The sequence below is a fragment of the Bos indicus x Bos taurus genome, chromosome 20, assembly GCF_003369695.1.
Source record: "Bos indicus x Bos taurus breed Angus x Brahman F1 hybrid chromosome 20, Bos_hybrid_MaternalHap_v2.0, whole genome shotgun sequence".
Lineage (NCBI taxonomy): Eukaryota > Metazoa > Chordata > Mammalia > Artiodactyla > Bovidae > Bos > Bos indicus x Bos taurus.
The window spans coordinates 8,458,145-8,473,069 of NC_040095.1; the positions used below are offsets into that span (position 1 = coordinate 8,458,145).

At 37.8% G+C, this 14,925-nt stretch overlaps 1 protein-coding gene across 1 annotated transcript in view; it reads right to left on the reverse strand.

Annotated features, from left to right (window-relative positions):
* Positions 1 to 14,925, reverse strand: part of FCHO2 (FCH domain only 2) — a 126,046-nt gene that overhangs the window by 64,227 nt on the left and 46,894 nt on the right. Inside the window, exons 7-8 of the mRNA XM_027520554.1 lie at positions 10,062 to 10,160; positions 9,373 to 9,469 (exon numbers count right to left, since the gene is read on the reverse strand). Coding sequence (XP_027376355.1) covers positions 9,373 to 9,469; positions 10,062 to 10,160 — 196 coding nt within the window. The remainder of the gene's footprint in view (positions 1 to 9,372; positions 9,470 to 10,061; positions 10,161 to 14,925) is intronic.

Consider the following 14,925-nt stretch of genomic DNA (forward strand, 5'->3'; position numbering starts at 1 on the left):
GGAAGATCAACTGGAAAAGGGAATGGCTATCCATTCCAGTGTTCTTGCCTGAAGAATTCCATGGACAGAAGAGCCTGGCAGGCTACAGTCCATGGGGTCGCGAAGAGCTGGGCACAACTGAGCAACTGAGCATGCACATACAGTGAATATTTTTAATGGTTATTTCAAATTAAAGAACTAAGTTTTCCTTAAAGTCTGCTCAAAACAGTTTAATCTTTACTTCACAATTCAGGATAATTATGATGATGATCAGTTACTGTGCTGTGATATGACCACAGATGTAGTTGGTGTAAGGTATCAGATTAAATGATTTCTGAATCCAAGAACAGCAGAATCAACTTTTAGAAAAAAAAAATTAGTATTGTTATAAGTTACACAATTCTAATGTATTATCAAGCTTGCTATCATCTACATCAAAAAAGTACATTCTCCAAAGTTGGGCAAAGATTTTCTATAAAAAGTCAAGATAATAAGTGTTTTAGACATTGTAGGTCATAAAGTCTGTCACAACTAGTGACATTGGCTACCACAGTGTGAGAGCAGTAAGACATGGGTCACAGCAGACAAGTGTGACTGGTTTCAAAAAACTTTCATGGACACCAACACCTGAATTTTATAATTTTATGTATCACAAAATACATGTTCTCCCCACCCCACATTCATTCTTTGTGGGCCTCAAAATAAGAGGCAAAGCTAAATCTGGCTCAGGAGATAATCATTATCAGGAGGCACACGCATCCCACAGGGCAGACTCCTCTGCCTCTGTCCTAGGTAAGTAGGGCACCATAGCCTACCAGGCTCCTCCGTCCATGGGATTTTCCAGGCAAGAGTACTGGAGTGGGCTGCCATTGCCCTATCCAGAGGTAGAGGTGTACTCCGCACAAAGAAAAGCCTTTCTGGAAGTTCTCCTCTTTCACTCTCTGATTTGTGCAAATCTTATTATCCTCTTCACTACCATCATCCATTCTTTTCTCTTTCTCTGATCATTCCCATTTACTATCAATTAGAAAAAGGAAGTAATCACAGAAAATCTGGTGTGGTTTGTGGGGCTCTGGTTTTATCAGCTAATTTTAATTTTGCTTTCTACAAAAGCGTTTCAATGCTTCTCCAAATTAAAAAAAAAACAAAAACAACTTTGTGGAAGAAGGTTAATTTATAGGTTTGGCATTACTCCAAATCATTGAGGAGCCTAGAAAGACGATCACTAGATTTTTTTTCAACTATATTTAAAATAATATTCTATTATCTATACCCTATATTTAAAATAATATACCTAAAATTAGAAGCTGAAAAATTCTAAAAATCTAAACTAATCAATTTCACATGTAGGTGATCTGACTACAAGAATCTCATTTTTCCTTTTTTCTTGGTGGCTGGTTTTATGCCTACCTTTCTGGGGCTTTTTCTATTTGTAACTGTAAACACAATATATAGTCTCTGCTGCTGCTGCTAAGTTGCTTCAGTCGTGTCCAGCTCTGTGTGACCCCAGAGAGGGCAGCCCACCAGGCTCCTCTGTCCCTGGGATTCTCCAGGCAAGAATACTGGAGTGGGTTGCCATTTCCTTCTCTCTGGATGTCCTCAGATGGAAGCCATAAACCTATATTATTACATAATGAATATATAGATAAGCTTTGCAACAAAATCTTTTATTTAAACATATTAGACCTGGTTTACCAACTTTTTACTTAAGTTATCTATCCTTTTGTTTCTTATAAATGGAAACTCGCTTAGATTTTATGAATTATAAACAGCACAGAGTGAAATTAGCAGAATGACTGTAAAACAGGAAATTTTAAAAATACAGATTTTAATCTTAATTTTAGCTGCAACTAAAATATATGAGGATGAGCAGAAATACTAGGACAATGTCATTAGAACATAGTAAGCCATTCACAATTAGAAAACACCTGTTTATTCACGATTCTTTCAGACACAGTGCTTTGACATCCAAAGCATCTGCTCAGAGTAACTCAAATTCCAGAAAAGCCAGGCAGTACAACATTTAAAAAGTAATGACAAAAACAGTATGGAAGTTCCTCAAAAAATTAAAAATAGAACTACTTACTATATGATCTAGCAATTCCACTTCTCCATATTTATCAGAAGACAATTAAATCACTACCGAAAAAAAAAGAGGCTGCACTCTCATGGTCAGTGTATGTATGTGCTTAGTCGCTCGGTTGTGTCCGACTCTTTGCGACCCCATGGACTGTAGCCCACCAGGCTCCTCTGTTCATGGGGATTCTCCAGGCAAGAGTACTGGAGCAGGTTGCCATGCCCTTTGCTGGGGGATCTTTCCAACCCAGGGATCGAACCCAGGTCTTCCGCGTTGCAGGCGGTTTCTTTACCATCTGAGCGGTTACCAGGGAAGCCCCATGTTCAGTGTGGCACTATTTATAAGAGCAAAGACATGGAAACAAACCTAAGTCTCTACTGACAGATGAATGGATCAAGAAAAAAAAATATATATATATCTACACACACACACACACACACACACACACATATATATATCCACACACACAAAATAGTCAGCCATAAAAAGAAGAAAATCCTGTCTTTGTGACAACACAGATGGAACCTGAAGGGATTATGCTAAGTTAAATAAGTCAGAGAAAGACAAATACTCTATGATCTCACTTACATGTGGAACCTAAAAAATAAAACTGAACTGACAGATACAGATTGTGTGAGGGGGAAACCCACTGGGTAAAATGGGTAAAAGTGGTCAAAACATACAAACTTCCAGTTATAGGACAAAATAAGCCTACAGACATAATGCACAACATAGTATGTATTTGAAAGCTGCTAAGAGAGTACAGTCATCCCTCAGTATCTGAAGGCGACTGGTTCTAGGATCCCTGCAGATACCAAATTCTGAAGATGCTCAAGTCCCTTATAAGGCCTAACGCAGTCAGCCCTCCGTGTCCATGGATGTGGAATCCTCAGACAGAGAGGGCCAACTGTAGTCCTTAAAAGTTCTTATCACAAGAAAAACAATTTAACTATGCATGGGAATAGATGTTAACTAAACTTACTCTGGCAATCATTTGCAATATACACATTTATCATTATGTTGCCTACCTTAAAGCTAATACAATGGTATCTGTCAATTATAACTCAATAAAAAAGTATTGACAAAAATGATACTACATATTATAAAATACATTTATTTCTATATATGTATATTTAATCTTAATATATATGTTTGTTGTGATCCACACAGTCAAAGGCTTTGGCATAGTCAATTAAGCGGAAATAGATGTTTTTCTGAAACTCTCTTGCTTTTTTGATAATCCAACCAATGTTGGCAATTTGATCTCTGGTTCCTCTGCCTTTTCTAAAACCAGCTTGAACAGCAGGAAGTTCACGGTTCACGTATTGCTGAAGCCTGGCTTGGAGAATTTTGAGCATTACTTTACTAGCGTGTGAGATGAGTGCAATTGTGCGGTAGTTTGAGCATTCTTTGGCATTGCCTTTCTTTGGGATTGGAATGAAAACTGAGCTTTTCCAGTCCTGTGACCACTGCTGAGTTTTCCAAATTTGCTGGCACATTGAGTGCAGTACTTTCACAGCATCATCTTTCAGGATTTGGAATAGCTCAACTGGAATTCCATCACCTCCACTAGCTTTGTTCGTAGTGATGCTTTCTAAGGCCCACTTGACTTCACATTCCAGGATGTCAGGCTCTAGGTGAGTGATCACACCATTGTGATTATCTGGGTCGTGAAGATCTTTTTTGAATACTTCTTTTGTGTATTCTTGCCACCTCTTCTTAATATCTTCTGCTTCTATTAGGTCCATACCATTTCTATCCTTTATTGAGCCCATCTTTGCATGAAATGTTCCCTTGGTATCTCCAATTTTCTTGAAGAGATCTCTAGTCTTTCCCATTCTATTGTTTTCCTCTATTTCTTTGCACTGATCCCTGAGGAAGGCATTCTTATCTCTCCTTGCTATTTTTTGGAATTCTGCATTTAAATGGGTATATCTTTCCTTTTCTCCTTTCCTTTCATCCTAAGGGAAATCAGTCCTGAACATTCATTAGAAGGACTGATGTTGAAGCTGAAACTCCAATACTTTGGCCACCTGATGTGAAGAACTGGCTCACTGGAAAAGACCCTGATGCTGGGAAAGACTGAAGGTGGGAAGAGAAGGGGACGACAGAGGATGAGATGGTTGGATGACATCACTGAATCAATGGACATGAATTTGAGTAAACTCCGGGAGTTGGTGATGGACAGGGAGGCCTGGTGTGCTGCAGTCCATGGGGTAGCAAAGAGTCGGATACGACTGAGCGACTGAACTGAATGGAATATATATTTACTAAATATAGATTATTATATATGTATATTTATGTTATATATAAAATAGTCTCAATGAATAGTGAGAAAATTTAATGCTCTCAAAGTGTGATTTACACAGAAAAATTGGAGACATAGAGCTAGAGGTTACATCTTTCAACAGATAACTGACTACAGAAAAAAACACTCATTTTTCAGTGTAAGACAAATAGTTTAACTTTCAGTTTATGCAAAGTTTCTAAAGAAGTCAGCCTCTTGCTTTCTTTTAAAATTGTGTCCCATTGGACTAAAACCAGTTCACAGAAGAACTCATCCACCAGAGGGAGCCCTTACAAAAGAGAAAAAAACGTTACCAGCAGTGTGCGTCTGTGTTTGTGTGTATGAGGGACGTGTGTGTGTGTGTGTGTGTGTGTGTGTGTGTGTGTGAGAGAGAGAGAGAGAGAGAGAGAGAGAGAGAGAGAGAGAGAGAGAGAATGAATGTGTGTGTGAGAGAGAGAAAGAGAGAGAGAGACAGAGAGTGCTTGTGTGTGTGTGTGTTTTGACTCTGCAACCCCCTGGACCACAGTTTGCCAAGCTCCTCTGTCCATGGGATTTCCTAAGCAAGAATACTGCAGTGGGTTGCCATTTTCTACTTGAGGGGATCTTCCCAACCCAGGAATCAAACCCTCATCTCCTGCACTGCAGGCAGATTCTTTACTGCTGAGCTCCCAGGGAAGCCCTAGTATACACAATTGAAGGAAGTGTATTTCTTACAAAACAAAATTCTTTAAATCCAGTAATTTCTTACAATCACATGTATTATTTTCTGAGACACACAAAATTTCCATTACTGAAATGAGCTCCCTCTAGTGCCCACAGATAGTGCAAAATGTATGAAAGAGGCGTAACTTGTTGCCCACAGCAAGTCAACTAGAGAAGTAGTATTCAACCTTTCCATTCCACCCCCACTCACGCCTTTTCTTTCCCCTAAATTAGTTCTAGGATCATTTATCTTGAAAATCAGTCACCTATATACATGATGTCAACAGTCATCCTAAAACTGTCACCTAATTCTGGGTTAAGTAATTCTAGGAAAGCCCATGTCATCACCAATCTTGGCCTCCCTCTTACCAGTTAGTCACAGAAATTTGCTCCATGTCTTTGTATATCTTGAGGCAAATACATTTAAATTTATAAATAAGCAATATCCCATAGTACCTATCTATTAATCGAGTATGTATTAATTTGGGGAAAATAACACTAAGTACTCAATAAATGTTACATTATCTCAGGTGAACCTCACAAAACCCCACAAGGTAGGTACTATTATTATCCTCACTTTATAGACGAAGACTTTGAGGCTCACATCTCACTAGTAGTAAAGCAGAGATCACAAACTACAGGGTTAAGTACTGTGCTATACCACAGATAAGCAAGTAACTGAACTTAATGAGGTAACTGTAGATTTACACAGTTTTATAAAAAGGAATGACCGAGCAACTTCACTTTCACTTTTCACTTTCATGTCTTGGAGAAGGAAATGGCACCCCACTCCAGTACTTTTGCCTGGAAAATCCCGTGGACGGAGGAGCCTGGTGGGCTGCAGTCCATGGGGTTGCTAGAGTCGGACACGACTGAGTGACTTCACTTTCACTTTTCACTTCCATGCACTGGAGAAGGAAATGGCAATCCACTCCAGTGTTCTTGCCTGGAGAATCCCAGGGATGGGGGAGCCTGATGGGCTTCTGTCTATGGGGTCGCACAGAGTCGGATACAACTGAAGTGACTTAGCTGCAGCATAAAAAAGGAAAAAGGAAAGAAATACAACAAGATTCCCTGTACACTTGGCCCAGTTTCCTGAAATAACATTTTGCAAAACTACAAAATAGTGTCACAAAAAGGATACTGATAATGATACAATCTACCAGCCTCACTCAGTTCTAAGGCATTTTCAGTCAGCCAATACACATTTGCTTTTATTCTATCAATATTTCTAAATGATCTATATAAAAATTCTTTGTTTTTACCTCTCATAACTCGTCTTCAGTTCAGTTCAGTCACTCAGTCGTGTCCGACTCTTTGCGACCCCATGGACTGCAGCACGCCAGGCCTCTCTCTCCATCACCAACTCCCGGAGTTTACTCAAACTCATGTCCATCCAGTTGGTGATGCCATCCAATCATCCAATCTTTACAATAAATTTTAGGGTTTCACACTACTCTATAGTTATATATCTCAGCATTCTCATTCTTTCTACATATGTAAACTTAAGCAGTTCAATTCTCATTCCTCCAAAGCATAGGCCTTGAGGTCAAGGATTCTGAAATTTAATCCCAGTATTCTGCCATGTACTTAGTTTGGGCAAATAACTTAACCTCTCAATATTTCCGTCATCTGTAAAATGGGAATAAAAGTACCTACTTCAAAGAGTTCCTGAAGACCAAGCTTTGCCTGCAAAGCAGTTGACACAGTACCTGGTACAAATAAGTACTCACTAAACTTTTAGCCATAACTATTTACTATTTCTTTACCAAGACTTCTTTAACAGCATTCCATCCATTCCAGTATCTTCAACCATTTCAACCTCTTTAACATCCTAACCTTACCATATATGTCCATCTGTTCATTCACTGAGCAAAAATGTACTATTTACACATAATGAAGATAAACAGATGAATCAAATACAGAACCTTTCTTCACAAAAGCACAATTACTAAAATCTAAGTTAGACAACAACGATGGTGCAGGCAAATGAGAGGATATAGCATTTTCTAGAGCACACATGAACATAACTAAGGTACCAAGGGCACAAAGGGAGTATGAATAGGAAACAGCAAGCAGTCCAGGTTGGCTGCAGTGGAGGATGACAGAAAAGAAGTAATGGAAAGTAACACTAAAGACTGGGCAAGGGCAGATCCTGAAAGGCTTTGAATCTAAGTCCAGAATCTAAAGTTCATTCTCTCTATAAAGGAGAAATGCAGAGTGCATCATGAGAAAAGCTAGGCTGGATGAAGCACAAGCTGGAATCAAGATTGCCAGCAAAAATACCAATAACCCCATATATGCAGATGATACCACCCTTATGGCAGAAAGTGAAGAAGAACTAAAGAGCCTCTTCATGAAAATGAAAGAAGAGAGTGAAAAAGTTGGCTTAAAACTCAACATTCAGAAAACTAAGATCATGGCATCCGGTCCCATCACTTCATGGCAAATACATGGACAAACAGTGGAAACAGTGGCAGACTTTATTTTGGGGGGGACTCCAAAATCACTGCAGATGGTGACTGCAGCCATGAAATTAAAAGACGCTTACTCCTTGGAAGGAAAGTTATGATCAACATAGACAGCATATTAAAAAGCAGAGACATTAATTTGCTAACAAAGGTTCGTCTAGTCAAGGCTATGGTTTTTCCAGTAGTCATGAACGGATGTGAGAGTTGGACAGTAAAGAAAGCTGAGCACCGAAGAACTGATGCTTTTGAACTGTGGTGTTGGGAGAAGACTCTTGAGAGTCCCTTGGACTGCAAGGAGATCCAACCAGTCCATTCTGAAGGAGATCAGCCCTGAGTGTTCATTGGAAGGACTGATGCTGAAGCTGAAACTCCATTACTTTGGGCACCTGATATGGAGAACTGACTCATTGGAAAAGACCCTGATGCTGGGAAAGATTGAAGATGGAGAAGGGGAGAAGGGGATGACAGAGGATGAGATGGTTGGATGGCATCACCAACTCAACGGACATGAGTTTGGGTAAACTCCAGGAGTTGGTGATAGACAGGGAGGCCTGGTGTGCTGCAGTCCATGGGGTCGCAGAGAGACGGACACGACTGAGCGACTGAACTGATAATGAAAAGACAGCGATTTATGAGTAAGGCAGTTATTAAGTTCATAATTATACAGCCAAAGCATTAATATGCTATACAATATAAGATAGACTAGAGAAATCTTTACTGTGCCTGTATTTAGAAACCTCCTGCTGCATTCAATGATATAAAGAGGAAAGCCTGAAGGGAAAAATATTGAAGAAACTGAATCAATACAATGTAAAACTTAACAAAATGTGGGAAAAAGGAAGTGAAGATGATTTAGGTTTTAAACTTAGTATTGTGAACTAAAGAAAAATGGCTCAGACTTCTCAAATCACTTATTCATTTTCCTGAATTCTAAACTAGATTTTAACTTCAGTCCACTGAGAACTGAATACTTTTTACCTGTGGAATGAAAACAAGTATCTTGAAAGAATATGGAATAAATGATTTTAAAAATCTAGAAGACTGTAAGTATAATAAATAGATTCAAGAAATCTATTAAATAGAAGACTGTAAGTATGCTGAGTAGGTAAGAGAATGCTGCTTATGACATCTGATATAAAATGTATATTAAAAGTGAGATTAAGGAAACCTATAGTCATCTCTTCATAAAATAGGAAAGAGGATTCCTATACTCACTCGATAAAAACATTGAATACATATATGAATGAGGAAAGAAAATTTAAATTCTTACTAAATTTTAAGAAAGGTTCTCCACTGTCTTCAATGCTCTGAGGGCTCAATATTCTCTTCCACTCTTTGTCTTATAAAATGGCCTTCTGTTGCTAACTACACTTATGAAAATATAAACTTTAATATATTCATTTAGTAAAGTATGATAACCACTTTAGTAAGTAAGTGTTAGTTGCTCAATCGTGTCTGACTCTTTGCGACCCCATGGACTACAGCCTGCCAGACTCCTCTGTCCATGGAATTCTCCAGGCAAGAATACTGCAGTGGGTTGCCATTCCCTTCTCCAGGGCATCTTCCTGACCCAGGGATCAAATCCATGTCTGTTGCATTGCAGACAGATTCTGTACTGTGTGAGCCACCAGGGAAGCCCATGATAACCATTTTAGGTAGTACTTAATTATTAATACTGAAGGTCAAAACAAAAACCTAATGTACCATCTGACACAAAGTAAATGACATCTGAGGTTTCACACAGATTTTTAGGTATCTCCCAAGCTCCATTTTGCAATTTTGGAATTTAAAGGCAAACACACTTGTTACTGAATGGGAAATATGAATATGCCTCTTTGCAGAGTCTGTCATCTTACCAGGTCTTTCCTTCCCAGTGCCTTTTGACTCAGCAAATTTTTGTATCAAGCTTTCAACTGTAGTATTGGCCATGTTATTTATAAATTCTTCATGGACCTGTTAAAATGAAATAAAGATAAGTTTTTTTCATTTTCCATAAATATTCTTACTGTATTTCAGACAAAATTTTCACAAAACAATTAAAATAGAAGTCAGTGCAGTGACATGTTTATATCTGAGTGTTTTAGAGACATCAGTCTTATAAGAAATAAAACTCATAAAGCAATGAAAATAGTATTAGAATTTTAGTAACAAAGACTTCATCTTTCTCTGTTATATTTCAATGCACCCTAAATATCATCATTAAACCACTTTTATATTTTTGGAAAATTTCTAAGTATAAATTCTATAACTTACTAAAGTTGCTATTCTAAATTTTAAAATAAAACTTTAAAAAGAAATATTCAAAAATTGTTAACAGCAGACTTTTAATGTAAAGAGACTGAGCAAAGTTAATTTTTAAAATTAAATTATCATCCTTGATAGGATTATAAACTCCAGGTTATTTCATATTTAATACATGTAAATATATAGTCTTTATATAGTCTTCATTTGAAATAATTCAGTACCACGCAATGAATTTGGATTTTTAAAGTCATAAGAGAACATGAAATTCTCATGAATCAGTTTACTAAAAGTGAAAACTTACCTGGCCTATTTGCAGATGAATTTCCTTAATAGCATTTGACAAGGATCCTATAATTTCTTTTATGTGAATGAGGTGAGTTTGTTCAATATCCTGAAATTTCTGGGGAGCAAATATATAAAAAAAAAAAAATTACACACACACAGATATATTCTGAAATTAAAACAAATTTTTCGAAGTCATCTTAATACAGCTAACCAAATTTAACAAGTTACCATTATTATATAAAATTTAACAATGCTTTAAAAAGCAGAGATGTTGCTTTGCCAATGAAGTCCATCTAGTCAAAGCTTTGGTTTTTCCAATAGTCATAAATGGATGTGAGAGTTGGACAGTAAAGAAAGCTGAGTGCTGAAGAATTGATGCTTTTGAACTATGGTGTTGGAGAAGACTCTTTTTTTTTTTTTTTTTTAAACATACACTCTTGAGAGTCCCTTGGACTGCAAGGATCCAACCAGTCCATCCTAAAGGAAATCAGTCCTAAATATTCATCAGAAGGACTGATGTTGAAGTTGGTGTCCAATACTTTGGCCACCTGTTGGGAAGAACTGACTCATTTGAAAAGACCCTGATACTGGGAATGATTGAAGGCAGGAGGAGAAAGGGACGACAGAGGATGAGATGGTTGGATGGCTCAATGGACATGAGCTTGAGTAAGCTCCAGGAGTCTGTGTTGGACAGGGAGGCCTGGCGTACTGCAGTCCATGGGGTCACAAAGAGTTGGACACAACTCAGCGACTGAACTGAACTATGCTTCTAGACAAATGAGTCTAGTTAACATACTGAAATATAACATAAGAAAAAGTTAACTTTTTGTTGTGCCATTTCACAGGCAAATATGAATTTTTTCAGTATTAGAAGATACCACAAATTAAAATTTATAATCAGGGTCAGAAAATTAGGAGGAGACCCAGAAGAGAATAGTGTCAAAAAACCAAAAGGAGAAGTATTTAAAAAAACTGAAAAACAACTAGCTGGCAGAGCTAAAACTACAGTTTACTTCTTAAGACTTTACAATCTAGCCCAGCGACTTTCAAAATGTCTAATTCTTAAAATGTTAATATGTACTCTCCAAAAGAGGTAATCTATGGTTTAAGAAATCTGTGAAAACGTGTGTGTATACTCTATCTCAGCAGTTCTCAACTGAAGGCAGGGATGATTCAGATGACCTGGGGAATGTTTTCAAATTACAAAACACACAGATCCCCCAGCACTATTCAGGAAATGGGCTAGAAAGAGGTAAGAATATTGCTGGGAAAAAAATTCCACGTTATTGTGGTCTTTACTTCCCGGGAAGAAAACCAGTGCTATACTTCACTTCGTAAGAAATATATTAAAAACGGAAGTAAAGATATATTAAAGTAAAAATATATTAAAACCTGAGAAATACTAAAGTAACAAAGCTTATTTTACTCTGCTTAACCCTGTGTCTTCCAAATTTAACCATACAACCCTTCTCTTCCTCTCTGAGTATCTATTAATATCTCACAATAATTTTCTTCAAAACAGGATTTGGGAAATGCTGAACTAGTCATTTTCAAATAAAAAAAGAAAAAATACATCTGTCATTTCCACTGCCAAACCTGACTACCCTCTTTCTTGGCAAATTATATCAGGTCTAAGGAGCAGGCCTAGATGTTTGCTATTTTTCCCTAGTTTATCAAATTAAATTCCCTCACCCCATATTAAATGTTCAGTTTCCTTCAGCATGCATCAGAAATCTCTAAGCCAAATAATCATATCCGTATTTGTATAAAGGGTATGAACTTCAAAAAAAATCAATAATGGTGAAATTACAGTTTTGGCAGTAATGTAACAACAGTCCAAAAACTTACCAATTTTATTCGTGAGGAATGACAGAGTTAAAATACAGAACTTGTTTTGGCTAATTCCGACCAAGTCCAATAAGAATACCAAAACTGCAAGATCCTGAATTATTCTTAAGAACTGAGGAACAGTCAGCCAGAACATGATTCTACTTTATGTTTCTATTATAAGAATTCACCCTTAGCTTAATATTTGGCAATTTGATGAACAAGATGTTTTCCCACAGAAAGGTAGTCTCAAATCCAGGAAAAGACTGGTCAAATGGCCACTAATTTCATATGGATGATTCCTAATACCAAGAAAACTATGCACCTTCTTTCTCTTTTGAAACACCAAACCTAAGTCAGATCCTTAATAAGTGAGAAATATCTTGAAGCGTGAAGACAAACAGAACCCAAAAGCATGATTTAGCTGCAATTTTGAAATTATGCTTTATTTCTGGTGGGAAGATATTGCTAAATATCACAATTCCCCAAAATTAGTGACTATTAAATAAATTAAGTTATTTAGCAAAGGAATATAGTATCAAGTGTTTGAATATAAATGAATAAACTTTCCTGAACAGATTTTTCTTCCTTGCATTCAAATTCACTGGGCTCATATTATTGTTACATTAGCGTTTTTAAAAAGTACAATTTTGTCAGCCACTACAGATGAACAAAAATTGGGTTCAAAATTGGGAAAGGAATATGACAAGGCTATATATTGTCACCCTGCCTGAGTACATCATGTGAAATACTGGGCTGGACGAATCACAAGCTGGAATCAAGACTGCCAGGAGAAACATCAAAAACCTCAGATATGCAGATGGATGATAGCACTCTAATGGCAGAAAGTGAAAAACTAAAGAGCCCTTGATGAGGGAGAAAGAACAGAGTTAAAAAGCTGGCTTTGAACTCAACATTCAAAAACCTAGGATCGTGGCATCCAGTCCCATCACTTCATGGCAAATACATGAGGAAAAAGTGGAAACAGTGACAGATTTTCTTTTCTTGGGCTCCAAAATCACTGTGGATGGTGACTGCAGCCATGAAATTTAACAACGCTTGCTCCTTGGAAGAAAAGCAGAGTACTGGAATGGGTTGCCGTTGCCTTCTCCGAACAAATCTAGAGAGCATATTAAAAAGCAGAGACATTACTTTGCCAACAAAAGTCTGTATAGTCAAAGCTATGGTTTCTCCAGTAGTCATGTATGTATGTGAGAGTTGGATCATAAAGAAGGCTGAGTGCCAAAGAATTGATGTTTTTGAACTGTGGTGTTGGAGAAGACGAGAGAGTCCCTTGGACAGCAAGGAGATCAAACCAGTCAATCCTAAAGGAAATCAACCCTGAACATTCACTGGAAGGACTGATGCTGAAGCTGAAGCTCCAATATTTTGGCTGATGCTGATGTGAAGAGCCAACTCACTGGAAAAGACCCTGATGCTGAGAATATTGAAGGCAGCAGGAGAAGGGGACAATAAATGATGAGATGGTTGGATGGCATCACCGACTCAATGGACATGAGTTTGAGCAAACCCCAGGAGATAGTAAAGGACAGGGAAGCCTGGCATGCTGCATGGGGTCCACGGGGTCACAAAGGGTCAGATATGACTTAGCAACTGAACACCACCACTACAGATAGATAGATAGATAGAGAGATATAAAAGCACTCTAATACTAAACTTAATCTGAGGGTGTTAATTAAACAAATCTCAAATTCTTTGTACTAGCCATGTTACTGTTCAAAGTAAACAAAATCTCCCTACTGTTTCAAGTTAAACTGATAGTGGTGAAAAGCATAAGCATAGTCACAATTTTAGTCATGCTTATTCTTAACTCAGGGTTTCCCAGGTGGCTCAGTGGTAAAAAAACAAACAAACAAAAAAAACCCACCTGCCAGTGCAGGAGCCACAGAAGATGCAGGTTCAATCCCTGGATGGGGAAGATCCCCTGGAGGAGGAAATGGCAACCCATCCCAGTATTCTTGCCTGGAAAATCCCACGGACAGAGAAACCTGGCTGACTACAGTCCAAGGGGTTGCAAAGGAGTCAGACATGACCGAGTGACTGAGCACACATTCTCAAGTGAAAAAATTTACATCACAAGTACTCCAAGTAAAGTCTAAGTTCTTTCACCCAAGGACTCAATTTCTTCTCACTCTGGTGTGGTCCTGCCACCAAAATCTCATTACTGCTAGACTGACAGACCCCTTTCCCATTAGGATTAGGTCAGCCTGCTTGGCCTGGAACAAAAACCAAAGCAGCAAAAGAATTCTTTCCCCTTCTAAGTAACCCGAAATAAAGCCTACTACCTATTAAGAAACAAGAGTTAACCTGTTCTATGGTTGTGTGTACATGCTAGAGAGAGAGAGAAAGAGTGAACACGAGAGAAAACATACACGTTTTAGCACCGCATACCATCACCTTTATTTAAAAGCAGCGTGGCTAAACATCTGTTCAAACAAATTAATTATTCCATCTTGGGATTGGCAAGATAAACAATTAAAATGCCAATCTGAAAAAAAAAAAACGTAATGAAGCAGAAAGAGGGAAGGGAAAAATAAGTGCTGAGATTCTACATAAGGTAACACATACAAATGAAAACAGTGACTTGAACAAATTCTAACTTCTCTTTTTTCAAATTAAATAACTGAAGGCAAGATTTTCACTGATAGAAATTAATCTTTCCGATAGAAAATAAATCAATAACTGCCTTATACATGAGTGTTCCTAATGATTTAAAAGATAAAACAGAACTTGCTGGAGTCCACAACCACCACAGTTGCTACAGAAATTGTAACTTTCTATCTCACTGGAGTTGGAGCCTCATTTAACACAACTAAACCCTTCCTGAAACATTATCACTTCTGAGCTGCCAGGACATGACACTTTCCAGTTTTCTTCCTTCTCTGGCTTCTCCTACTTGGGTTTCAGCATCTCTTCCTCTTCCAAACTGACAATGATGAACCTCTCAGAGTTTGGCTTAATTCCCCACTCTCTATCCAAAGATCATGTCATTATGGTTTTGTATACTGCCAAGCCCCTATATTATAAAGGCC